This window comes from Equus asinus, chromosome 1, assembly GCF_041296235.1.
Source record: "Equus asinus isolate D_3611 breed Donkey chromosome 1, EquAss-T2T_v2, whole genome shotgun sequence".
NCBI classification, from domain to species: domain Eukaryota; kingdom Metazoa; phylum Chordata; class Mammalia; order Perissodactyla; family Equidae; genus Equus; species Equus asinus.
The window spans coordinates 197,047,693-197,075,080 of record NC_091790.1 but is presented as its reverse complement, the minus strand read 5'-3'; the positions used below and the strand labels follow the sequence as shown (position 1 = coordinate 197,075,080).

The following is a 27,388-nucleotide window of genomic DNA, read 5'->3' as shown; positions in this document are numbered from 1 at the left end:
TTAACCAAAGAAGCTGTTTTTGGGTGTGCTTCATCAAAACAAGGGAGTAAACCAAGAAAGAGGAAGATGTGAGATTAATGAACTAAGGGGTCCAACACAGGACAAAGGCAGATGGAATTGCTAGGAAATAACCAGTGCAAACAGAACGAGAAGGGAAATCTCCTGAGGGATGGACATATTGTCTGAAGTGGCTGGGGAGCACTGACATGTGTAGAAAGCAATAGCAATGGGCACAAGGGTCCAAGCAGAGGGTAAAACAGGCAATTAGTGACATCACCTTTCTTACTTGTAGCTGTAAGTACTTGATACCCACTTCCTGCTTAGAAAGTCAGGTGAGGAATATATTGGCCTTATAAAGAGTTTTCTTTTCAAACTCCTTGCTACCACTGCTGTGCTGGGGGTGAATGGGCTTCACGTGGGGATGCTTTTCTCTCTTACAGCAGTATACTTCTCCAGCAATTGCCTCCCCTTGATTGGGCTGATTACTGGGATCACAGCACTGCATTGAACTTTGCTCAGGGTTTGACGACTGGGTACTGACCACCACTATCTTCCTTAATCGAATGTCTACCATAGACCTGGAATGTGGCAGGCGCAGTTTAGGGTATAGGTGCTGAGGGACACAATTGATCAAGAGAATCAAGTCTGCATTCCCCTTGCTCACATTTACTGGTAAACAGAAGAGATGCACTCGTGTGACCTTTTTCTTAAAAGTCCCTACCTCTATTTACCATCCTCCCTCTTCCACCATGTTTAAGGAAAAAAATGGAATATTCGTTGTAAAAAGACATAAGCTCCACATGTAAAATTAAAAGCAATTCTGAAAAGTACAAAGAAAAAATCTAAACTTATTCCAAATCACAGTACATTGAAATAACCATTAGGATTAGTAGCTTAATATGCCAAAGATTTCTCCAGGAATATATACAGATCCAAGACAAATAAGACAGACTGATGAATAATTTAATGAAAATGTAATCCCATGATATTTTAGGAAAGTATTTTTATATTTATTTTGCATGTAAAAAGAATATTTTCCCAATATAAAAGTAAGTTAAGCAATTCAGAAATACACAGCCACACCACCCACACATTTTGTTAATGAAATCCCACATATCTCTGTGCCCTTAGAGAAATATAAGAAGACAAGGATAAATAGACAATGATAAATATTTTTTATAAAAATTGGCTCATACTCCTCATGCTATTTTTAAGCATATATGTTTTTTATTGTAGCAGAAGTGAAAGTACCCACTATACAACTAAAATACTCATTCTACTTCATAATTTTTAACTACAAGATAAGTTTCTTAAGACAATCTTCTTGACACAAGAATAATTTTCCTTTATATTTAGAGATTGTAGCCATTAGGTTTTTAAAACATTATGTCTTATCTGGAAAAGTATCCATTGGATCCCTAAAACCAAAGTATGGAATATTTAGCACACTTCAATTTCCTGCTTCTCAGGATTCAGAAGGCTTGCTTCAGAACTTAAACCATTTAGCGGGTACTGCTAGTTGTCTGCCCTCTGGCCCTTACCCCCTTCCTTGCTGACCTAGTACTCATCTTTTCAGGTACTAGGTAGTAGAGTTATCAGAGAAAGTAGACCTCATCTGGTGCCAGAGAGGATTAAACAAGGATTAATCTAAACCAAACTATCAATTTCATCCTCTTTATCAGTGACTGGTTTATAGATGGTCATTTGGCCCCATTTTGGTCAATGGAATACAAGAAGAAATCTGATTAGAGGGAGTGCTTCTGAGAAAGATTTTCCTTCTTGGTGAAAACGGAAAGATGGGGGTGGCCCTGGGGCCGACTGTTTTGAGTTTGCGAGCTCCGCTTCCGAGGCCCAGTGTTTCGCTGGTTTGAATCCAGGACATGGACATAGTGCCGCTCATCAAGCCATGCTGAGGCGACATCCCACAAGCCACAACTAGAAGGACCCACAACTAAAATATACAACTATGTACTGGGGGGATTTGGGGAGTAAAAGCAGAAAAAAAAAAAGCTTGGCAACAATTGTTAGCTCAGGTGCCAATCTTTAAAAAAGAAGGGAAAGATTGACAAAAGAATTTCTTTTTGCTTCTTTATCAATTTTGAGTACTTTTATATTGGAAAATCGTCCTACAAACACATCTGAAAATGGCTCATCCACCGTATTGCCAGAAGAAAACCTGTATTCTGCTTTCATTCTTAAGGTTTGTTTATTTTGTAAAGTGATTTACAAAGGTAAACTGGAGTGATATGAAAGTCCCTTAAGGCAAGTGAGAGTGTTTGCAATATGCTCGTCTTTGAGGAGGTGATGCTTGAGACCTGATCCATTAGAAGGGCTGGGAGAAGAGGATTCTGTATCTTGTGTTTTCACTTTTTTTGTGCTCCTTATTGATTAAGAGAGAGTCTTGATTTCACTCTAATCAAATATATCAATGTTTCCTTTTGTGGCAAACTATTTTACATATTATTTTAAAAATCTTTCCCCTTCATATCTTCTAAAAGCTTTGTAGTTTTGCCTTTGACACTTAGGTCTTGAAAACACTAGGAGCTGAGTTTTCTGCAGGGCTGAGTATCTCTATGGTTACTCAGTTGTGCTATCACTGTTTACTGCAAAGCCCTTCCTTTCCCCAGGGAACAGCCATGCCACATCTCTCATGTAGCAAGTGTCAGAGAGGCATGAATCTGCTTCTAGGTTTTGTGTTCTGCTCAGTTTCTTTATTGGTCAACCCCTGGATGAATGCCACACTTTAAGGTATTAGGACTTCACAGTACATTTATGATCTGGAGAATCTAATCCTCTCACCTTGTACTTTATCTGTCTTGAAAGTGTGTGGGCTAGCCTTGGCCCCTTGCATTTTAGAATCAGCTTCTTGGGTTCTGCGCACACCCATTCATTCTGCTGGGATACTGTAGGATATTGATTAGGATACATTCCATGTATTAATCAATTCAAAGAGGTTGAATCTTCATAATATTACGGTTCCCAATCTAAGAACCTGGCGTTTCTCTCTTTGTATATCTGTGTATTTAGTTACCATAGTGCCTCAATAAATTTTTCTAATTGTCTCTTTACAGTTTTTGTATATTGTTTGTTAGACTTCTTTCTAAGCGTTTCAAAATTAAGTCCTGTTGTCTATGGTAGCATTTGGTAAAATTTTATTTTAATTATTTGTTATTGCTATATAAAATATAATAGATGTTCATGTTGATTTTGCATCAAGCTGCCTTGTTGAATTTTCTTAAAATTTTAATAAATATCAAAAGATTCCTTTGGATTTCCTACATATGCAATCATGTCTTTGCATATAATCACAATTTGTTCATTCCAACTCAAAATGTGTGTGTGAGCTTGTATTTCTGCTTTTTGTCTAACTGTACTGGTTAGGATCTCTAGAAAAAGTCGAAAACAAGAAAAACAAGTGGTGCTGGTGTACATCTTTCTCTTATTCTTTGTCTTACCGGGAAAGTTGCCAGCATTTCACTAAGTATGAAGTATGAGGTCTGGTGTGTGTGTGTTTTTTCTTTCTCTTTTATTTTTTTCCTAGATCTTCTTTAGCCAGTCCTGGTGGTCTAGTGGTTAAGATTCTGTGCTCTCACCGCTACAGCTGGGGTTCATTTCCTGGTCAGGGAACCACAGCTCCATCTGTCAATTGTCATACTATGGTGGCTGCACGTTGTTAAGATACTGAAAGCTATGCCACCAGTATTTCAAATACCAGTAGGGTCATCCATGGAAGACAGGTTTCAGTGGCACTTCCAAACTAACACTGAGTAGGAGGAACACCCACTTCTGGAACAATTGGCCATGAAAACCCTGCAAATAGCAGCGGAGCATTGTCTGGGGTAGCACCGGAAGGTGAGAAGATGGCACAAAAAACTAGGCAGCGTTGGGGTCTGCTGTACACAGGGTCACAAGGAGTCATAACCGACTCCATGGCAATAATAACATAGACCTTCTTTAGGAATGTTTATTGTTATACTAGGTTGTAAAGTGTTTTATCATGAATTGATGTTGCATTTTCTTAAAAATTGTTTTTTATCTAATGATGTGTATCCTTTAGTTGGTGAATGTGGCAAATCTTTTTCATTGTTTATTTTAGTGTTAAACAATTCTTGCATTTTTTGGGAGGAAAACTTTATTATAATGTAATATTTTATTTTATGGACTTCTTTTACTAATATTTTCTTTAAGATATTTTCATCTATGTTCATGAATAGGATCAGACTGTGATTTTCTGTTTCATAATGTTTATCTCAGGTTTGGTGTCCATGGCTTAAACAGTGTGAGTATTTATTTTCTAACCTTATAAGAACTCTAAAGATCAAGGGTACTGGGTTTGTTAAATTAAAGGACCCAAAAGGGTATTCAAGGAGCCAGAATTGTGTGAACAAGCTCACACACTCAGGGTACTACAAACCATCCCTCACACTGATCTCTTCTTCCCACAGATCTCGTCAGGGCACCCTTCAGCTCTGGGTTCCTCCAGCTGTAGACCAGGGGATTCAGTATAGGGGTGCAAAGTCTGTGAAATAATGATAGGCTTTTCCTTTGTTCTTGAGAATGGTTGGATTTGAGAGCCAGGGATGTGATGATGGCACTGCTAAAGATGAGCCCAACCAGGTATAGGTGGGAGGAACATGTGAGCAGGCCTCTCTGTGGCCCTTCCCAGACTAGACGCTGAGGATGGGAAACAGGGTGCATGTGTAGGAGACCAGATCCAAGCAGAGGGGCCGGACTAAGACAAACACAGAGCCCACAAAGGGGACAATTTGGCTGAGCCTAGTGTCAGCACAGGCCAACTTGAATACTGACATGATTTGACAGAGGGTGTGATTGAATTTTGTGGCCCACAAAAGGGCGGCCTCAGAATAAGAGTAATTTGGACCAGAGCCAAGAGGAAGCTGAATAGCCAGCAAGTGGCCGCCAGGACAGTGCACACTCTCCAGCTCATGCTGACAGTGTAATGCAGGGGATGGCAGATCGCCACGTACTAATCATAGGACATCACCACCAAACTCATACGCTCCATGACGGCACATGCCAAATACAGAAAAGTCTGAAGGATGCGTGGAGCGAGGAGACAGTTTTCTCCTGCATTATAAGATTTGCCAGCATCTTAGGGACAGCGCTGGAGGCCTAGGACATGTCCACAATGGCCAGGTTTGAGAGAAAGATGTACAAAGCTTGCTTACATTGTTGAGTATATTTAAGTTAATTAAAAGAGTATATAGGCTGACATCTTAGAACCTGAAGTATTGACTTTGGGCAATAGTCAAGCCAATTTTTTTATTCTCATTGGAAGGACTGAGTTGAAGAACTATAATCTTCTCTAAAACTATCTTCTATTTCATGTTTCAGCAAAGATATTAATTATTCTTTGAAGCATTTGTAACTCTAAAAGTTCTGGCAATTTATGTTCCAAAGACATATAACTATTTCCTCAGAGAAGTGAAGAAACATAGAATTGCTTTTAGTTTTAAATTATAATTACAATCAAATTAATCTTTGCGGGGTGAACATGATGTAATCTACACGGAAAAGGAAATATAACGATGTCCACCTGAAAGTTATATAAAGTTTAAGCCAATGTTACTGCAATAGAAAAAAAGAACTGTGAATAAATCTAGGGAATCTATGCCAAAAAAACAATTATAATTACAATCATATATTGCCAGCATGTGAACAATTTAGACATAAAATTATGATGGAAAAAAACGCAAGGAAAGGAAGCGCACATAGATGATGATCCTCTGCTCAGTAAAGTCTTTCTGTGTTTGTTGAGGCAGATTAAACATCTAGGGCAGCACGCTGGACCTCATCTTTTTGGTTGGTTGTCTTTTTCAGCACCTTTCTTTGTTATAGTCTTGAATACAGTATATTTTATGCTTTGGGTACTATATATTTTTCAAATGAAAGTTAATTATGTTTAATTTTGTACTCATTCTAGAATTTTATAACTCTTGAGATAAAGTTTTCATGACTTGTCAAAAAATAGAGAAAAATTAACATCATGATACATTTTATAATAAAACTAAAAGGCTTCTTCACCTCAAAGGAAATCATAAACAAAATGAAAAGGCAACCTACCAAATGGGAGAAAATATTTGCAATCATCTATCTGTTAAGGGGTTAATATTCAAAATACGTAAAGGACTCATACAACTCAATAGAAAAACAAGCAATCTGCTTAAAAAATGGGCAGAGGATCTGAATGGGCATTCTTCCATTCAGAAGACATACAGATGGCCAACAGGTACATGAAAGGGTACTCAACATCACTAGTCATCAGAGAAATGCAAATCGCAACCACAGTGAGACAACACCTCACACCTGTTAGTATACCTATTCTGAGAAAGACAGGAAATAATAAATGCTGGCAAGTATGTGGAGAAAAGGGAACTCTTGTGCACTATTGGTGGGAAGGTAAATTGGTGCAGCCACTAGGGAAAACAGCATGGAGTTTCCTCAAAAAAATTAAAAATAGAACATCTGGTCTAACAGTCCCATTTCTGGCTCTTTATCCAAAGGAAAGGAAAGCACTAACTCAAAAAGGTTCTGCACCCCCATGTTCACTGTAGCATTATTACACTGCAGACATGGAAACAACCTAACTGTCCATCGATAGATAAATGGATAAAGAAAATGTGGTGTGTATACACATGGAAGCGTGCACAGATACACACACCTCACAATGGAATATTATTGAGCCATAAAAAGAAGGAACTTTTGCCATTTTTGACAACATGGATGCACCTTGAGGGCACTAGCCTAAGTGAAATAAGTCAAATATTGTATGATCTCACTTACAGGTGGAATCCAAAAACAAAAAAACAAAAAAGACCTCATAGATGCAGAGAACAAATTGGTGGTTGCCAGAGGAAGGGGTGGGAGGGTGGGAAAAATGGGCGAAAGGGGTCAGAAAGGACAAGCTGAGAGTTATAAAATGAATAAATCTTGGGTATTTACATACAGCATGATGACTATAGTTAATAATACTGTACGGTATATGTGAAAGAGGGTGAGATAAGACATTAAAAGTTCTTGTCACAGGAAAAAAATTTTGTGACTATGTATAGTGAAGGATGTTAACTGGACTTACTGTGGTGATCATTTTGCAATATATGTAAATATTGAATTTTTACAGAAAGGGAGCAATCCTAACTTATTGAATCCTTCTTAGCATCCCGAAGACGGTTGTTCAATACTGTTTCATACAACCAGAGGAATTCTTGCTGCCGTGAAGGACAAATGATGTTGGCTATATCCTAGTTGTCTCACGCTGCTTGGTGCTACCCCAAACCATCTTCAGCTTACTTGGTTCAAAGAGTACACAAATTTTGGTGGGAAAATTTTCAAGAATTCCAACAGGATTAAATCTTACATTATTAGAAAAATCATGACCCCAAAATAAGTGTAATGTTTAAGCAATATTCAAAACCCTTATCTCTGGAACTATTTACACGTTGACTAATGAATTTCCTTTTGACCAAATCTTAAACTTTTAATATATTTGAGGATTTTTTATACAGTTTCTTGTTGGAATAAATCTCTCTCTAACTTTTTTCCCTTTACTTCTAAATTATTCCACCAAGTAATCTAGAGTTTCTCTAAACTCTCATTTCATTGGCCTCACACTTGGGGAAGAAGAGTCATATAACTCTGTAGTATTTTCTTTGTTGAAATTTTAAGTCTACTTTGGAAGTTGTCTCTCATGGTATTAATTTTACTGCACTGTTTCCAGCTACCACAAGGTGAGAAGAAGTCGTATATGTCTAAATACGTAAGCCAGAGAAATGTATTGATATCCTTTTCTGACGTTTAAATTTTTTCTCCATACATTAGTATGCTTGGCTTCCAAAATAAAGAGAATTCAATATTTCTTAAAAGACAGAGTAAATATTCTGATTATTTAGCTGCCCAATCTCCTAACATGGTCTTTAAAGTTTAGAAGATATGCTTTGCCTTGGAACTTCGCCCTATTTTCAGAGCTAAAATTTGGGCCGGTACAATTTTTGTATCAAAATTCAAAGTGGGAAATTTTTTTGACATTTTGCTTCACAAAGCACATATTTTAAAAGGAAATCTGCAATCAAACAACATTCTGTCTACTCTTCACAAGGACCTCTTCTTCTGCAGTGCTCGATACAAGGCGCCCTTCACCTGAGCATTCCTCAGGCTGTAGATGAGGGGGTTCAGCATGGGGTTAAACAGACTGTGAAACAGGGACAGTATTTTCTCCTGCTCTTCTTGTTGATTGGAGTCTGGGACCATATAAACCACCATGGCGATGCCAAAGAAGAGTCCAACCACACAGAGGTGGGAGGAGCATGTGGAGAAGGCCTTTGTGCGGCCCTCCTTTGACTGGATCTTTAGGATGGCCCAGACGATGCGCATATAGGAAACTAGCATTAAGCAGAGAGGCCCAACTAAGACAAAAACAGAAGCAGCAAGGATAACCACTTGGTTGATCCAGGTGTCAACACAGGCCAGCTTGAGGACAGACAGAATTTCACAGAAGAGGTGGTTCACTTCCCGGGACCCACAGAAGGGCAACCTGAGAAGGAGAATTGCATGTACCAGAGCCAGAATAAATCCACATGACCAGGAAGTGATAGCCAGGACGGTGCACACTCTCCAGTTCATGATGACAGTGTACTGTAGGGGGTGGCAGATAGCCACAAACCTATCATAGGACATCACCACCAAAATCAGGCACTCTGTAGCAGCAAAACCCAAATACAAAAATGTCTGCATAATGCATGGAACAAAGGATATGGTTCTATTGTGTTTCACTAAGTTTGCCAACATCTTGGGCACATTACTGGAAGCATAGGACATGTCAATGATGGCCAGGTGTGAAAGAAAGAAGTACATGGGGGTGTGTAGACTCGGGTCCAGACAGATGAGTCCCAAGATCACGCCATTTGCCAAGAGACTGAAGATGTAGAACAGGGAGAAGACCCAGAGGAGGAGCACTTCCACGTCTGCACTGAGCTCGAATCCCACCAAGACGAACTCTGTGACCCATGACTGGTTGCTTCCCATTCCCTAATGACAGTTTGTCAAGGACTGAAATGTGATAAAAGGGTCAGAGCTGGAGAATCAACAAAAATTGGAGTTGTTTATCTCAAAATGAGCTCAGAGAAAGGTTGTAGCCTTGTTCCTACTTGACAGCTTCCCCTACTCCCCCAAAATGGTTTCCTTCATGTTTCTAACTTTTCATATGAAATAAATTTAAACTTACAGAAAAAGTGTCAAAAATTATGCAAAGAATTCACATATACATTCACCCAATTCAACAAATTTTAAATTTTTTGTCATATTTGCCTTATCATTCTTTTTTATCTATATATATGTATTTTTTTTCTGGAATCATTTGAGTTTAAAGTGTAGATATCATGCCCGCTTACCCCTAAATTCATCTTCTTTTCACCAGGAACAAAGATATTCACTAATCTAACCACAATAGAATTATCAAAATCAAGCAATTTAATACTGACATGATTCTTTAATCTACAATATTCTCTCTCTAATCCTCCCCCATCCAGGACCCAATCCAAGGTTACATATTATATTTAATGTCATCTACGTTGATTCTCCTTTCATCTGGAATAGTTGCTCAGACTTTTCTTTGCCTTTGATGACACTGATATTTTTGAAGATTACAGAGCAGTTCTTTAGTGAATTGTTCCTCAAATTGGTGTTGTATGAAGTTTCTCGTTTTTGAATCGCATTATTCACTTTCTACAGGAAAAAGCAGTATCCTCCTCAGTGTATTCCATGAGCATGCGCATGAGGTTAATTTGACCCATTATTGCTGACACTCACTTGGACCACTTTGTGAAGATGCAGCCTCCCAAGTATCTCCATTATAAAATCATTATTCTTTTCCTAATGTAATTTCTGGAGCATCCGTTAAAATTAATATACAAATATTCTCTTCCTCATAAAGGTTTCAGCCACTAATTTCAGCATCCATTGGGGATCTTGCTAGACTCAATTACTGGTAATGATTATTTCAAAACGTGCTGTTCTAACTCTTTCATCACTTTTATATTTATTAATAGTCAATTTTAGTATAAGGTAAGGGCCTATCTACTTATCCATCCATCTACCAATCTATCTATCTATCATGTATTTAGCTCTATGTCGTGTGTATCAATCGTTCTCTCTCATCTATCTATCAATATGGACTCATCAATGTTTTTATCAAGGGATTACAATTATTTATTCTCATTACATGCTTAATCGTCCCATATATGAACCCTCCAAGTTTTGATAAGAACTCCAAACTCCTTTGTTCTATTAACATGTTTCCATACATTTTGAGGACTTCCTCACTTCTAATATTATAAGATGTTTCAAGCTCTTCTGATACATTCTCCACTTCAGCCATGGACATAGCCATTTCTCCAAAAAATCTGGTTACTTTTAGTGAAGAATCATATAAACCAATATCTGGATTTTAATATTTTATATTTTTATCATGATTTTTGTCAAATTTCTAACTTCCTTACCAAAAAGAACGAGCATATGATTGGGGAAGGTATTTAAACTTTTGTAGAGGATATCAGATTCTTATAACTACTTCTGAAAATCTAACATATCTTAACTGACTTCCTTTATGGAGTCAAATCTATTTCACTAAATTAATATTAGCATGAAGAAAATGGTCTTGAAATTCTTCAGTGGTTTATTTTTAGGCAAAACATATGTTTGTAAGTAGCACCTTATTATAACGTTTATATTACTTTCTTTGTTTTATTCCTGGTTAGAAAATTACAGACCTTAACGTTTTAAATTTAGAGGTTAGAGTTTTAAGAGCATGGTTCATTGTGTGAATAAAGTGGTACCTACCTCGTATGAGCTTCTGACATCAAGTTTCAAAATCTTCTTAGTAAAACATTATGAAACTGTATTTAAAAGACTAAAAAAGTAATATCTGAAACATGAATTCACAGATGATCATTGTTAATGGTTGGTATATACAGTTATACCAACCTTTTACTGTACATGTATTTTCATATATATCATGAATTTAAAAAAATACAGAAACATTGTTGCTAGTTTACATATTTCTTCCATTTAGAAACACCTCAGGAATAATTTTCCATGTCAAAATATTTCCCTACAACATACTTTGAACAGCTGCACACTATTTCCTTCAATATAAATACTTAAATTTAATTAATATATTATCTCCTCATTAGGTTTCTACAATATTAGACTTCAGTGATTAAATTTTATACATACGAATTTGTGTTTTTTTATGAGCCCTTATAATAAATTCTAAGACTTTAAAGTGTGCAGTCAAATAAATCACACAATTTATTTCTCTATGTGTATGTATTTATCTGTCTCTAGTCATCTAAAAGTGAAACAAGCAAAAAATCCAGATATAGGAAGACTTACCCCTGTAAGGACCACCAGTGGGAAGGGGTGTCTAACTTAAGAGCGTGATGCTATAATCCCAAGTTCCCCTTCCCTCTGTGGTTGTCTGACTTTTACAGCTGTTCCTCTCATGCTGGCTCCCAAAGGGGCTTTGAGCCTCTTTTAATGCTTTGGTGAAAGCCTGCTTAACATCAGCCTCCTTTGGTTCATTCTTATCTCTGCTTGATATTAGATACTGAGAAAGAAGAAAAACATTAAATGGAGTTTAATAGCCCACAAAGTTTAAGCACAAGTTGATTTATAATGTGTATAGCTATTTGATTAATCAGTGAAATTCTCTTATTATTATTCTTTGATTTCACCTGCTCCTTGAGCTACCTACCCTCTAATTCAAGGAGATGACACAATTTAATGTGAAATTTGTTTGTGTTTCTTACTCCCCAGGATCCATATGGTTCCATGTGAAAGAAACCACCTGACACCACTACTCAGGCGTCCTCTCTAGACGTCTTCATGCCTATATTATTAAGAACAAGTGATGTAGATTTCTCATGTAGTATCTAACCTTGTGTTTTCTTCTAAATTCCAGTTTCTGGCTTGAGAGGAACTCCTGTTTCCTCAGTGAACAACATCTGTGATTATTTGACTCTTTACTATTTAAAAGGGGAAAGTTCTTATCTGTACAGAAATTACAAGTTAAACAATATTTTTATATAATCAATACCAACATCACTTTAAAATGTTACATAAATATAAAGCGATTTTATCACACATGGCTTACAGTAAGGTCAACAGAGCAGACATTGCATCCCCAGATGGTTATGAATTAAATATCTTAAAATGATGGGTATAATTTTTAGTTGAATTTTTCAATGCTTCTGAGCGTAAGATGAATTCAGTAATTTTAAAAATGCTGAGAATTACTGTACATCCCTCTAAAGGATATCAGCCTTAGGTAAATGTAAATCTTCAGGCTAGTATATATTGAGTTGAAAATGCCTATGGGCCACTCAAAAATACTAGTATGGTTGAAAACTGTGCCATCACTACCTTCATTGTGTAATCCGGAAGGGGTGTTGCACTGGAGTCACAGCCCTCCTCATTTGAACCATTTTATTGCAGGTTACAGTCAGTTCCTATAAAGAGAAAGGTGGCAGCCTACCTGACCTTCTCTAGGACCCATTAAGAGGCTAGTTGTCAGACAGCCTATAAACAGGGTCTTTTCTACTCTTGGGAATTAGAGTAGATTCATTTGAGAAGGCTCTTCAGGCACCTAGTAAATGCAAAGGCTTGGTCAACAATCACAGTTAAAAGAGTTGCATCCTCACTATGAAGATCTAGATAATCTTCAAGATAAAATTCAAGGTAAAACAGGCTTTATACAGTCATTGATTTGACCTAAGATGCCCTTTCACCAAGAAGAAGTCTTGTGGGTAGGTAAGATGTCATGAACATCTTTATATCTCATAGGAACTAGTATAGTTATAGATGAAACAGTCACTCAGGAAATGTTTGTTAAATGGATGACTGTCATTATTAGTTCAAAAAGTGTATGTCCTAAGCATCTTCTATTTGCCAGTTTCTATTGACCAAGACATGGTTTCTACTTATTAGAGAAGTTCACAGTTAGAATTTGATCACTGGAAAATTAAACTGATAAAATCATAGAGTCTTTCACTTCCATAAATATGATTGCATTTGGGAGGATTCTATGTAAATGTTCATTAAATTTGATGCATTGATTATTGCTACATCAGTATTGCACAATTCTACTTAGACACAGTTGGACACAATAAGCAATGTCTGAAATGCATTTAATCTCTGAGCATAAAGGATAATAATATTGTTGAAAGTAACCTAATCTATTAATACCCAGTAGGAACATTTGTTTATTAACTTTTTATTCTAGGTATTTTTGTATCTGAATTAATAAATCATTTTATTTTTAATCTTTCTTACCATTATTAACATTTTTCTATTAAAAATAAACAATATAAAAAATAAAGTTGAAGATACATTAAAACTCTTAAGCAGATACAGTACTGGAATGGAGAAGAATAGATCACAGTAGTGATACCTAAAACGTCACCTTCCCAATAGAGTGAATAAAACAATAGTGGCTCAGATAACAAATGTTTGCATGGTCAGTGTGAGCAATTCTCTTCCTGGGCAGTCCTGTAACCCAGAATGTTTCCTGATCTGTGGGGCTTTATTCTATTTTTCATTCTATTTTTCCAACTCTTGTCAAGAGTGTTGGCAATCATTCCATCCTATTTTGTGAGGAGAAAGATATTTATATAAAATACTGTGATTTCAAGTCAGATAATCATCACAATAGGGTGATAACCTGGGATGGTTCCACACAGAAATAACTTTGTAGCAAACTTACATTTTACACTGTTTCAGCAAAGAAAAGACTTACTTCAACTGTTACTATAATTTTCTCCTCCATTGAGAGAAGTTTACCTGGAAATCAATATCTTCATTTAGGCTAGGTAATACATAATTTCCTCTCATTAATTTGGCTATTTCAGAACCTTGTTCAGACACAATGCCTGGATATAAAGCCTCTCATTCTCTGAGCCTCTTCTCACTGAGACAGTTGGGCCAGCTCTGACCACAACACCCAATTAAATTGGCAGGTGATGGTGAGAGATGCTGAGGGAGTTCAAGGACCTCCTGCCCATAGCACAGTAGACAGAGGGTCTCTCAGGTGGGGGAGGGAGACATTTAGTGCCTATTAAATCTACCTTCAATGCACGGTGACTCAGGAGGGAAGATCACCCAGGAATGTCATTCTTGCTCACATAGCCATGGTGGTTTCTGCTGCTCCCTGATCTATATCAACCACACATACTGATAACCACCTCTCAGAATAAATGAATCTCTTCTGAATAAGGATGTGTTAGCACTGGATTTTCTCGTCAGAATTGACTTTGACCCAAATAACATCCAAAGAGGTGAGAAATGTACCTCAAACATAAGTGTGGTATCCTGCTCCCTTAGCAGCTTTCAGGAGTAAATCCCAGATAGAGGTGGAGGACTTGCTGAAGGTTATTCCAAGAACCCAGGAACATAGGTTTTATTTTAGAATCAGATGAATTAAAAACACACTTGAATTTCTCTTGAGAATTCAAATTCCCACAAGGATCATAATATATCATAGCTATTTATCTTCTCCTTAAGAGGAAAAAAGATGCCCACATTCTCTTGGGAGAGTTAAGATTGTGTTTGATTTTGATTGGAGGAAAAATTCCAGGGAAGAGGTAGGGCAGATAATGGCATTGTAGGAGACGAAGACATTTCCTCTACCTGTGCTGGGTTCTTCTGGCTGGAGAATGAATTAAATTCACATGAGACAGAATAGCAGGAGAAAATTAAACAACGCTTTATAACATGTATACACGGGAGAGGCTCAGGCAACCTGAGTAACTCACCAAAATGGCTGAAGCCGCCACCTTAAATATCATCTTCAGCTAAAGACAAAGGAGGATGTTGTGGGTGGGGGGAGTCAGTTGTAGGAGGTTACCAGATGAGTACAGTAAACACGAGTAAGATTATTATAGATTGCTATGCAGACTTGAGATCTTGCCTTCCCCATTGACTAAGAGTTTCTAGAGATAAGGTCAACCTCCCTTCTTGGTACAGAAAGGGAGACACCTTTACAGATGGAGATTTTCTTTACAATGTAAATGTCTCTTAACAAAGGGTAAGTAAATTCTACTTTTCAGAGTTTCTTTCCTGCCTGCAGTTTTTAAAAGTAACCAGCCCAAAATAATCCTCATGCCAAAGAGACATATCTTGGGGTGGCCAATTCCAGTCCCCCACAGCATCACACTATTTCTACACTAACTTCCAAATATCTCAAAGATTATAAGCCAGAGACAGATATCACATATCTGTACCCAAATTCTTACAATTATTATGGTTTTATGAATTCACGCTTCTACAGTCCCCATGAAGGTATATGAGAGGCTGGGACTTTTAGATAGTTGAGAGGTGGGTTCCCATGGAGCCTGTTCTGGCAACCCTGAGAGGGAATAAATCCCCAAGGCCAGAGGTATTTCTGTCTGCAGTAGAAGTTGATAGATACAAATGAGGAAGGATGATAATATCCATAAGCGACAAGTGCTGAGCCCTTCTTATATTTCAGAAAACGTGCCAAATGCTTTGTATTGACTACACAGTTTAATCTGGTCATTATCTTCATTTTACAGATGTGGAAACTGAAGATTAAATAAACTAAGTTATCCATTCTTTAAGTGTGGTCCGTAGGCCACTGGGAATTTCTGAGAACATTTCAAAGGGTCCATGAGATCAAAACTATTTTCACAATAATATTTAGAGACTTTTTGCTTTTTTCAACCTTACTCTTTCCTCAGTGCACAGTGGAGGTTTCCAGAGGCAATGTGACATGTGATATTGCAAGACATAGAATGCAGAAGAAGATTTAAGATCCAACTGTCTTTGGTTAAGCCAAACATTTAAATATTTTAAAAAATGTAAACCATAACTACTCTTTTCACTATTTTTTTATAAAAGATACTTACTTTTCATAAAAATATATTATTTATATTAACACATAGTGGAAATATTTCTAAATGAGTTAAAAATAAATAATTTCACAGTTTTAATTTCTAGTATGATACATATCAACAAATACAACCATATAAATTAAATGTGTTTGTATCTTCAGCAATTTTTAAGATTTCAAAGAGGTCTTGAGACCAAAAAAAGTTAGAGAACCATTGCATAAATGATAGATTACTAATGTAGCAAGGGCCAGAGCTGGAAATATGAATTTTATCTAATACCAAATGTGTTTTCGTTTTCTGTTGCTGCTGCAACGAATTAATGCAAACCCATCGGCTGAAAACAGCTGACGTCTACTCCCTCACAGTTTCCTTGGTCAGAATTCCTGACCCAGGTCAGCAGGCTTCTCTGCACAGGTCTCACAGGCTGAAATCAAGGTGTTGGCTGGGTCTGCATCCTCCTCCGAGGTCCTTGCACGTGGCCCCTCCACCTTAAAATCAGCAGGTGTGTTTAGTCCTTCCCACTTTAAAGCTCCCTGGCTTCCTCCTTGGCTACTAGATGGAGAAAAATGCCTGCTTTCAGGAGGCTCACCTGATCAGGTTAGGCCCCCCAGATAGCCTCCACATTTTAGATCAACTGATTTGCCAAATCCCTCCACAGTCGTACCCTGATTAGTGCTTGATTAAATAGTGAGGGGACAGGGATGTTAGGTGGCAACTTTAGCATTCTGCCTACCCCACAGGGTCTTTTCTCTTAACCGCTGAGCAGTGTTTTCATTTTTTAGATCCTGTAATGTTCCTCAGAAATGTGCCATCCTGTCTCTCCTATCTTTGTTATCAGCTGTATGTGCCTCCAGAACTCCTGCCCAAAATAATCAAAATAGTTCTGAATCCTAACTCAGAAGGAACAATTTCCATTTCTGTGTATTATTCTAAGTGACCAGATTAGGATACTTTAAAGTTTCTTTTAATTCTCAATTTACGTGAATTTAACTGAGTAACCCTTTCTTTCATAGTCCACCCACCTGGACCTTGGCCTGGGCTCTCCTACAGCCTAATGGCCAATTTTTTCTGAGCAACTGAATTTAGAAGAGCATTTATGTAACAGATACAGAAGTAGTTGATTTAATGTAACAGATACATGAATATGAATATGAATACATGAATAGCATGAATATGCCTACCATTTGGAGGAGCCAGTGTAGGGTAGCGATAGACTCAAAGAAATAGCTATATCCTATATGATATATATAATGAATATGATATATATATGATATATATAATCCTATATGATATGAAAACATACATTTTCATATTTTTATACTAATTTGATTACTTATTCTCTTTGACCTGTGGTATTTGTACCTCCAATAATCTTGTACAGAACTGTTTAGCATAGAAATGAGCTGATGATTCAGCTAAATCAAGTTCTTCTCAGGCCAGCCATTTCCCATTGGCGTTACATTCTGAAGAGGCTTTAACTCCTTCTTCCAACACATTTGATCATCAATACCAGTGTGGTCACATGACTTATTTACATATGGTAGTTGAATCTTAACCACAATGCCAATGTAACCCTTATCACAGAATGGTCATGGTAGAATTCAGTTTTATTAAGAACAAGTCAGTAAGAGTTACGGAGGTCTATGCTAAGCCTTTCCATAGATTTGACTCTTGTCCATATACCAGACTATTATTGTGGACTGGTGTGATTACAATTAGCCGTGATTCACTTATTTATGGATTCCAAGATAGTTGGGGACAAAGCCAGTTACCTTATTTTAGTTTAAAGTCTTGTACTGAAACTAGTTTGTTAGTGTGTTATTATGTAGTGGGACCCACTTCTGTCTCCCTGCCCCATGGTGAGGACACCATGGTGTTATTCAGAATAGTTCCTTTCTTCCTAACTGTACTACCGATCATGTCTTCCTCTGATCTAGTCTTGGAGAGAGTCGTGGTGCATCAGCGAAAATTACAAGTGCCCCCAGAGAACTTGAATAAGTTCCCTTGTCTGTAAGACCCCAGCAGTGCACTCCTTGGGCTTCAGCAGCTAGAACAGAGGGCTATTGCCTGTAGTTATTTTAGCTTCCATCTGTATCAAAACAGTCAGGAGGTCCTGCTGGGTCAGGACTGACCCCCAGCAGTATCCAGCATTATTTGTTGAGTCTGCCAGACCCATTTCACTCAAATCTCATCATATTTCCAGGCTGGCTCCTATCCCTTGCCTTCCTCCTGGAAGAGAATTCCTTCTAATCTGCTCATTATAGTTAACAAATCTTTTCCCACTGACTGTCATTCCTTATTAAAAGTGAATTCAGCTTGTTCAATGATGCTTAGATAGTCACCTGTCTCTCCTAAAGCCACTTGTTGTTTTGTGGAAGAATCCATTAAGCTGCTTGTTGCCATTGTCTACTAACAGGGTGAGTACAGTCATGATATATATTTAATTATCCCACAATATTGAGTCACCTGTTACTAGGGTTAGATAAGTGGTAGTCCCACCTAGATGTAATTTAGTCTGAGTATGCCATAAGGCCTCCTAGAACCATCCTTCTGTGACAGTGGGGCTATTTTGTAGGGAATTCATACCCAGCATATGAAGTCTACACTTTATTCATAACAGAAATCCATTGTCTTCTCCTCCTCTGTTTAATAACTTTCCATCCACAAAAACAAAGGTACATGTGCACAGCACACTATGGCATGCTAAGAATGTAACTTATATATTTTGTCCACTATAACTAGGGACTTTTCTAAGCATTTGATCATCAAAGTTGATACTTACACACTGATCAGTCTGGTGAGAATTGTACAACACATGGTCTGATGGCCACGTGGAGAGTGGTTCCTGAAAATTTCTTCCCAAATCAGATCCCTTGCAGTAGAAGCAACCTGAAAGGTAGGGGTCAATGTTTACTGCTATATTCGGTCCAGTTTATCATTGTATCATTTGACCAAAATATTTGCCAGTGCAATGCCACTCAGGATTGCATGCTTCCATTTGACCTTATCAGGGTCCAAAAGTGGGGTTGGTTTTGGGAAACCTATGACTTCACCATTTTGTGCATCTGGCATAATCGTGTTAAGAGACAATATCATTCTCTAGCTGTGAGCCTCTCCTGGTGCACCATTGAATATTAGATTTCCCTTATTGTGTTACCATTTATTTATTCATTTTTTGACTCTCTGCTACTATTTCTCTTCTTCTCCACTTATCGTTGAGTTGAATCCAGTTTTCCACCTTTGGAAGGGATGTTAGTTTCAGGGACTGTGCTGTGACAGATTGCTGAGAGCAATACTAGTTTAGCAAGTGTCCCTAAGTCCATTCCCATTCATATAGGGTCTGACTACACAGGCACTGAACTTGTGGGCTTCCTCAACCACTAGGCAATACAGCTGCATTCACTGTGACAAATAAATGGCAAGCAATAGGATATATTGGAGAATATGAGGAAGGCATTTGGTGTAAATCTAACAGGGCCTGAGCTTCTCTTTCCAAAAAGGCCTGACGTGGCTGTGCTTTAAACATTTGCTGTGTCCCAAAGATAAGAAAAAATGGCTTTAAGATAAAGATGCAACTTCCCCTGCATTTGCATTACCTCATGATAAGCTTCTCTCCCAAGGCTAGGAATTGATGGCTGTGCCCACGCTGTGACCACCCAGCGTGAGACAATAGATCTGCTTCCTGCTGTGTCCATCTAGACAGCAGACTTGCTACCTGCTGTGTCCATCAGTTGCTGTGCAGACAGAGCAATCTTGTGATTGTTGTACAAGGGACATTTCAATCATATGTGAACCATGCTCTTTGAGGGTATATAACCACTCTGTACACCCACTTCTTTGGTGCCCTTCCTTCCACGGGGAAGGAAGGCCCTGGGCTAAGCTGGTCCTCACATTTGTCTCATAATAAACTTACCCCAATTTTCTTTTATAGATTGGTTATGAATTATTTGCATTGACAACTGTCAACCCCAGTTTTGCCTGATGGAGTGAAAACACCTGCATCCCAGCAGCCTTCAGGAATTCTGGCATCAATGTCTAAAGGTACAGCTACAGTTTCTTGTAGAGTGATCATCCCTGCTTCTGGCAACCACAGTTGCAGCCCTGACCCAGGGACAACAGCATAAGGTAGGAGAACAGAAAGTGGAGATAATATGGGGAAGAACTGTGTATGATTCAAGGATCCTCCCTCACCCCCTTTCCTCAAATCTCCCAGAAAAGTGGAGGATGCTGTTGAGTGGGGACTCCTTGGCCTTCCTCACATTTGACAGTGAACGTACACTAACGGAGGCATGTAAACCAATCCTTCCTGCCTCTCTCTCTTCCCATTTTAGATTACAAATGTTTCAATGGCCCTCTCCAATTCTCTAACAAATCACTATTTAGAGAACGATGTGCAACATAATATGTCTACTGGATGTGATATGTCTTTGCCCATTGTTGGCAGTATGGACTGTAAAATGCAATCTTTGTTCTAAAGAAATGCAGTGTGGTGGTCCAAATGGTACAGCCTTTACTCTTTTAATCATGGCTTCCTTTAGTTCACTGAACATGTTTATAGTGGCTACTTTGAAGCCTTGTCTGTTAAATCCAACATCTGGTCACTCTCACGGGTGGTTTCTGTTGTCTGCTTTCTTCTAGTGTAAGGGTCGTGCTTCCCTGTTTCTTTACATGTCTCATAGTGTTTTTGTTGTAAACTCAACACTTTAGATAAAACTCTGGGTATTGGTACCTCTCTCACAACTGACCTGGGTCTTTTTGTTACTATTTGTTTGATTACTTGTTTATTGATTGGCTGTGATAAATAAATGACAAGCAACAGGATATATTGGAGTATATGAGGAAGCCATTTGGTGTAAAAGTAATTTGGCCTGACATTGTTTTTCCCAACGGGCCTGATGTGGTGGCTGTTGAGCATCCATTGTGAATCTGCTTTGAGTATTTACTACTTCCCAAAGACAAAAACAATGTCCTTATACGTAAGGATGTAACTTCCCCCACATCATTATTTCCTTAAGGATAAGCATCTCTCCCCAAACTGTGGATTGATTGCTGACTTGCTGTGCTCACTTTGTGACCACCCATCTTGAGACCATTGACACACTCTGTTGACCAAATGGCTGTTCCTGCAAAGCAACCTCATGACTATTATAAAAGGGACATTCTAATCATATGATATACGTGTTCTTTGACAGTATACAACCACTCTGTACACCCTCACTTCTTTGGAGTGCTCCATTTCTTTGTGAAAGGACTCTCTGGGGTTTATGTTCCTCAAGGTTGGCTCACAGTAAACTCACCCCAAATCCGATTTATAGACTAGTTACGGATTGTTGGCATCGACAGGTAGACTACTCTAATGAAGTCTATTCTCCCATCCACCAGCACATCAGTTTTAGGTGTTAACATCACAGGGTGTTGCTTTTCAGAGGGTAACAGCTTGGGTATGCCTACAGTCACCGTGGGATTAGAGTGGTTGTGACAAGTCTCACTTTGCCTGTCTATTTCTCTGACCGCACTCAGCTGTTAAACCCCACTATTGTGGGCTGATTAGTCTCTTGTTCTCGGCAATGCTCTAGAGTATAAATTACTCCAGACAAAAATCCAACCAAATTAGGACTCTCTTGAAGGGATCCATCAGAGGTCAGTGTTGGAGCTTCCTTCTGACCCCTGGAGGGCCCTTCTCAGCTATTTCTTTCTCCAGTTCTCTCCTGAAAACTAGCCAGTCAATAGATTAGCTTGTATCTCCAATGGATGTAACCATCTCTTCCCACCTCCTTTCCACACAAACTCCATTGTTTCGAGAGCACTCGTAGGCTTGAATTTCTCCACACTCTTGCAAGTGGAGTCAGCTTCTTTAGGAGAGATCAATAGCTATTTGATGGCTGTCCTGATTTTACCTCCAGGCAAAATCTCTGAGTCATGATTTTGTGACTAGATGTGAGAACAATGGCATAACTCTCCCTGAAATCTCCATTTTAGGAATGGGCCTCAGTATGTAGTAGATGGGGGGTAGAAGCCTCAGGTCTTCTTGACTTGTCTCTTGTGGTTTGGAACCACCACATTAGAGGGGAACAAGGCCCCCATATTTCAGCACTGCTGTACCCAAAGAAGAGTCTCTGTCCCATAAGTGGGGGCTGAGCAGAAGATGGGATCCCCCACTTCCTGCCTCATTCACCCAGAACTTAGTCTCAGTAGCAGTTAGCTCTGGGGCAGATGAAGAAATGCTGAGGTCTTTCAGGCTGGATGAGAAATGCTGTGTCCTGCCCCTCCTGGGAGACGGCCCTCTGTTGGGGAGTTAGGGGGAGGGGAACCCTGTGGACTTGTCTGCATGTGTCTGCAGTGGAGTTTCCTTCTCCATGAGGTGAGGAGGGGGAGGGAGGCATCCGACCTGTTCAGATATCAGACTCTTGTTCTTCAGACTGAATCTTAGTAGATTTTCTTGAAGAAATGTTTCTTCATTTGTTGTATGCCCTTCAGGCCATTTCCAGAGAGTTTGACTGGTTGTTTAAAAATAGCTTTCACCAGTTTCCCTGGGGAGCATGTCCACAAACGTTTGTCACACTGTCATACCAGAAGTAGAATTCCCCATTAATATATTTTTTCTCTATAAGTTATTGTGAGATATGTTATCAATGTCGAATAAAATATTAATTTTCATTGTCTGCTTCTGTTCATCTGTTCTTGTCAATTCTTCATTTTTACTTTCCAAACTGTTGCATGCCATACTTGGGTAGTGAAGGATTTTGGAATACCATGGTTAAGGACTGAACATGCATCTACAACTACCTATGTGATATAAATTTTGGTACCTCTTGTAACACACAGTTGTGGCCCTAGTAGTTGTTTCACAGTCTTCTCTATGACAAGTTTTTAGAAACATTTATCTTGATGACCTTCATGCATCTTCAAAACTCATGGGTTTGCTGCACCTTGCAGAGGCTGTCAGTAGGGCCTGCAGTGTCCACCGCCTCCCTGTCTGCATGGTGGGGCCTCAGGCCGCTTTCTCTCTCAGCAGCTGCACTGAAAAGCCCTCTTAGTGTTTTAACCTTTTATAATAATTACAATTTTGTACCGAAAAGCACTTTTTCTTACTTTATTCTCACATTTGGGAGCAGTATATTTTAAAAATTTGATGTGAGATTTTAAGATATTATCTAGTTTGTCAGGGTTTGAAAATCCCACTGATGAGAAAAAAAATCATATTTTATGTTATTATTTTAAAAAATATCTATTTCATTTTATTTTGCTTTTCGAGATCAGGGATTCATCATTCCACGACCTTGAAGTTTACAATGGCAAACTGTTCTTTCTTTTTAAAAATATTCCATTACATTTCTTTTTTAATACTCATTTTCAGTAAGACAGATGGAAGCCCATGAATGCTCACATCTTCTTGTGAGACGGTGACAGAAAGATATTTCAAACCAAACTGCAGAGCAATTAGGCAGTGGAACATTTAAATACCAAGAAATGGGTAAAATCGAGGGGAAATGCATGTGCAGTTGTATGAAGTTTAGACGTGCACATGTTGATTATCAAACTGATTGAGGAGGACCAAGAAAAAAGAAGAAAACAGTAAGATATACTATTATACAGCACTTTATACTTCAAGGGAGAAGGAAGGCCAGAGAGATTTCAAATGGGATTATTGAAAATAGGATGACTTGGGCTCCAAATATCAGAGGAATTCGCTGCTTTAGGATTCGCCTGCTCTGTCAGGCTGCACGATTATCTTTCTTTATGTGGTAAAGATTTAGCTGTTATAAGAACTCCAACTTGTTCTTATCTCTGGTCTCTATTGGGTGTTTCCTGCAGAAATGCCTTTAAAGGTGGTGGTGTAAACCTCTCCTCACTCCTGTCTCCTGCTCCAGACCACTCTGGTGCCATGCCCATGTGGCCTTGCATGCTGTGCCCCAGGTCCCGTCTCCAGGACCTGGGAGTATAATCAAGTGTTTTGTCCTGAGCCTCTCCTTTGTCTCCTCTTGTGGCCACACCTGACTGACCATTATATTTTAAAAAATACAAAATACTTGGTCTGTGCCTTACATTTCTTGTTTCTTAACAGCGACTTCAATGAACAAAATGAGTCGTTTTAAAAAGGCCCAATATTTATCAATTTTTCAAATTGTATGTTTTATGATTTTTGGGTCATCTCTGAGAATCTTTGCCTACCCAAGGTCATGAAGATATTCATCTATTTTATTTTTTAAAATATTTATGGTTTCTGGTTATATGTTTAGATCTATAATCTTTTTGAAAGTGGTATCTGTTATAGCATAAGGCAGAACATGCCACCCACCATATTCACAGGGAGCCAAGCCCCCACCCCCGTGATGATCTCTGCTGTCTCTCACACTGGCCTTTCCTTGCACAGTGCTCTCCTCAGGGCACCCTTGACCTCTGTGTTCCTGAGGCTGTAGATCAGTGGGTTCAGCATAGGGTTGAAAAGACTGTAAAACAGGGAAAGGATCTTCTGCTGCTCCTCAGGATGGTGGGATTTGGGGGCCATGTACATGACAATGGCGCTGCCAAAGAAGAGCCCGACCACACAGAGGTGGGAGGAGCATGTAGAGAAGGCCTTTCTGCGGCCCTCCCCAGACTGGATCTTGAGGACGGCAAAGAGGATGCGTGTGTAGGAGACCACCACCAAGCATAGGGGCCCGACTAAGATAAAAACACAGGATGCAAAGATGACAACTTGGTTGAGCCTAGTGTCAGCACAGGCCAACTTGAGGACAGACAGGATTTCACAGAAGAAGTGGTTGATTTCATGAAGCGCACAGAAGGGCAGCCTCAGGATGAGAACTAAATGGACCAGAGCCAAGATGAAGCTAAATGCCCATGAAGCGATGACCAGGACCAAGCACACTTTCCAGCTCATGATGACAGTGTAACGTAAGGGGTGGCAGATCGCTGTAAAACGATCATAGGACATCACCACCAACATCAGGCACTCTGTGTGAGCGAAAGCCAGATAGAGAAATGTCTGCATAATGCAAGGAACAAAGAAGATAGCTCTTTTCCGGCTCACAAGATTTGCCAGCATCTTGGGGACATTGTTGGAAGCATAGGACATGTCAATGATGGCCAAGTGGGAGAGGAAGAAGTACATAGGGGTGTGAAGTCTAGGGTCTAAGCAGATAAGCCCCAGAATGACCCCATTCCCCAGAAGGGTGAGGGTATAGAAGAGAGAGAAAAGTCCAAAGAGGACCAACTCCAGTGCTGGGTCCACCTGGAATCCCAGCAGGGTGACTTCTGTGATCCACGTCTGGTTGCCTGCCATGCTCCTGTGGCAGAGACAGACAAGCCCATGTCCACAACAGGAAGATTGGAGCTGTAGGGCAATCAAAATGCAAAATATTTACTGAAACTTACAGAGTTAGCATTTAGAAATGTATTACTTTGGCAAGTTTTTCTATAATTTATTTTTAGATATGTTGTAAAAGTGACTCAGGGTGCTCATATAAGTCAGAAAAATAAGCCCCTTGAATCAATGGAATATTATGACATATTTATAATTATAGATAAAATAAATTATAAGACAACATAATCTGATACATTAGAATCTTCTGGGACCTCTGTTCCATCTCCAGTGTTTGTAGTTTTATTGTGAGAGTTTTATTTATTCTTTATCAGCACTTGATACTGAAATTTATGTATAAGTGAAAGAATATTTTGGCTACATAATAAACATATCCAAATATCCTAAATTCAGTTATACATGATGATGTTTTGGCAGCCTCTTCAAGTATGAAATTCAAAAGGAGAAAATATATTTACATTAACTGTGCGTATCTATAAAGATGACAACTGTACAGTAGTTGTATTTTGTTTGGGTGTTCTCTCTTTTCCCTTTTATAACTTAATATAGAGACAAATCCCAGAGCTTAGCTTATTTCCTGGTGTGACAGAATCATTCGTCCTCACGATTTCCTCCCAGCTTTGGCAACTCCCATTGTCATCCAATCCCCTGAAGACCGTCCTCACCACTGTTCCCATGCTGACCGCCTCCTGCTGTTCTGATGGATTCTGAGCAGCTCACAGGGAGTGGGACCAGCTGCAGCATCAGTTGGTTACTTGTTTCTAGAGTGCTCCTCCTGGGAGGTGCCTGGGTGTGTCCAGGAGCAGAGGGAGAAAGGGCCCTGAAGGGCTGGATGGCAACATCACGTTGAGAGACCAGGTGACCTCATGCGTCCCTTTATGTTTCTTCACATTTATTCCAGAAACAAGCTGAACTATCTTTATTTTTAAACTACTGTAATGTTTCAAATCCAACATAATATTTAAAAAGTACTTTCAATGATTTCTTTTAGTAAACACTTAGATACTCAATTCATATTTTAAAATTGGGATTATATTATACAGACTTTTTAAATTTGTTTGATGAGGAAGATTGACCCTGTGCTAACATATGTTGCCAATCTTTCTCTTTTTGCTGAGGAAGATTGTTGCTGAGCTAACATCTATGCCCATCTTCCTCTATTTTGTATGTGAGACCCCAACACAGCATGACTTGATGAGTGCTGTGTAGGTCCATGCCTAGGATCCGAACTCACGTACCCTGGTTCGCCAAAGTCGAGCACCCAAACTTGACCCCTACTCTACGAGGCCAGCCCCATACAGACTGTTTTTTAACTACCATTTTCATTTAATATTCAGAACATTTTTATGTATTTAAGTAATATTTTACTGATAGCATTTAAAATTAGCACAATATTGTATTATAATAACATTTAATTTCCTTGTGTTGGAAATCTGTGTTTTTTATTTCTATTACCTTTAGTAGCATTGAGAATATATATTCTTTCAAATTGAAGTTTTGTCTACCCCCCTGATTATTTCATTAGGATATATTCTAAAAGTGAAATTGCAGATGCTAAAAGCTATGATACCTATTGCCAGCATCTTTGCAGAAAATTTGTACCAATGCCTCCCGCTGACAGTGTGTGAGAATCACGCCTGTTTCCCACTTGGGCACCAATACTACAAATTATCAGTTTTAACCTTTGCTAATTTGATATGTGAATAATTTCATACAGTTTAAATTTATATTTCCACTATTCCTCACACATACTCCTTGAGTGCATCAGCTGTTCCCGTCTCTGTTCTAGGCTCTGGAGGCACAGCAGTGGATAAGGGAGATATTCTGAAGGGGAGACATATTCTGAGCAAGTAGGTGGTCCAACTATGTCCTCTTCCTCACATTCCCACAGAGGGGAGGAGCCTCTCTACCCTGGATGAAGCGCTTTGGAGCACACCTGCCCTCTCTGTCCTCTAGTTGACACAATTTGTGAAACAGGAAAAAGGCAGTGAGGATGCTCCTCCTCTGTTCTCCTGTTTGGTCAGATACATTTCTATCCTTCAGGTTACAGCCTGCAGGGGCATGTTCTGGCCCCATTGGGCGGGGACGGGGGTGCTAATTGTGATTGTAATTTGGAGAGAAATTTTGTTAAAGATATAAACGA

General features: G+C 38.9%; 2 protein-coding genes and 1 pseudogene across 2 annotated transcripts; all 3 read right to left on the bottom strand.

Annotated features, from left to right (window-relative positions):
- Positions 1-4,398: 4,398 nt before the first annotated feature.
- Positions 4,399-7,108, bottom strand: LOC106841909 (olfactory receptor 2A12-like; annotated as a pseudogene).
- A 1,001-nt stretch (positions 7,109-8,109) lies between these two features.
- LOC106842280 (olfactory receptor 2A2-like) lies at positions 8,110-9,042 on the bottom strand. Its single transcript, XM_014858693.3, has one exon. The coding sequence runs from the start codon at positions 9,040-9,042 to the stop codon at positions 8,110-8,112; it is 933 nt and encodes a 310-aa protein (XP_014714179.2).
- A 15,231-nt stretch (positions 9,043-24,273) lies between these two features.
- On the bottom strand, positions 24,274-25,206 carry LOC106841902 (olfactory receptor 2A14-like). The gene has a single exon (XM_014858187.3). The coding sequence runs from the start codon at positions 25,204-25,206 to the stop codon at positions 24,274-24,276; it is 933 nt and encodes a 310-aa protein (XP_014713673.3).
- Positions 25,207-27,388: the final 2,182 nt, after the last annotated feature.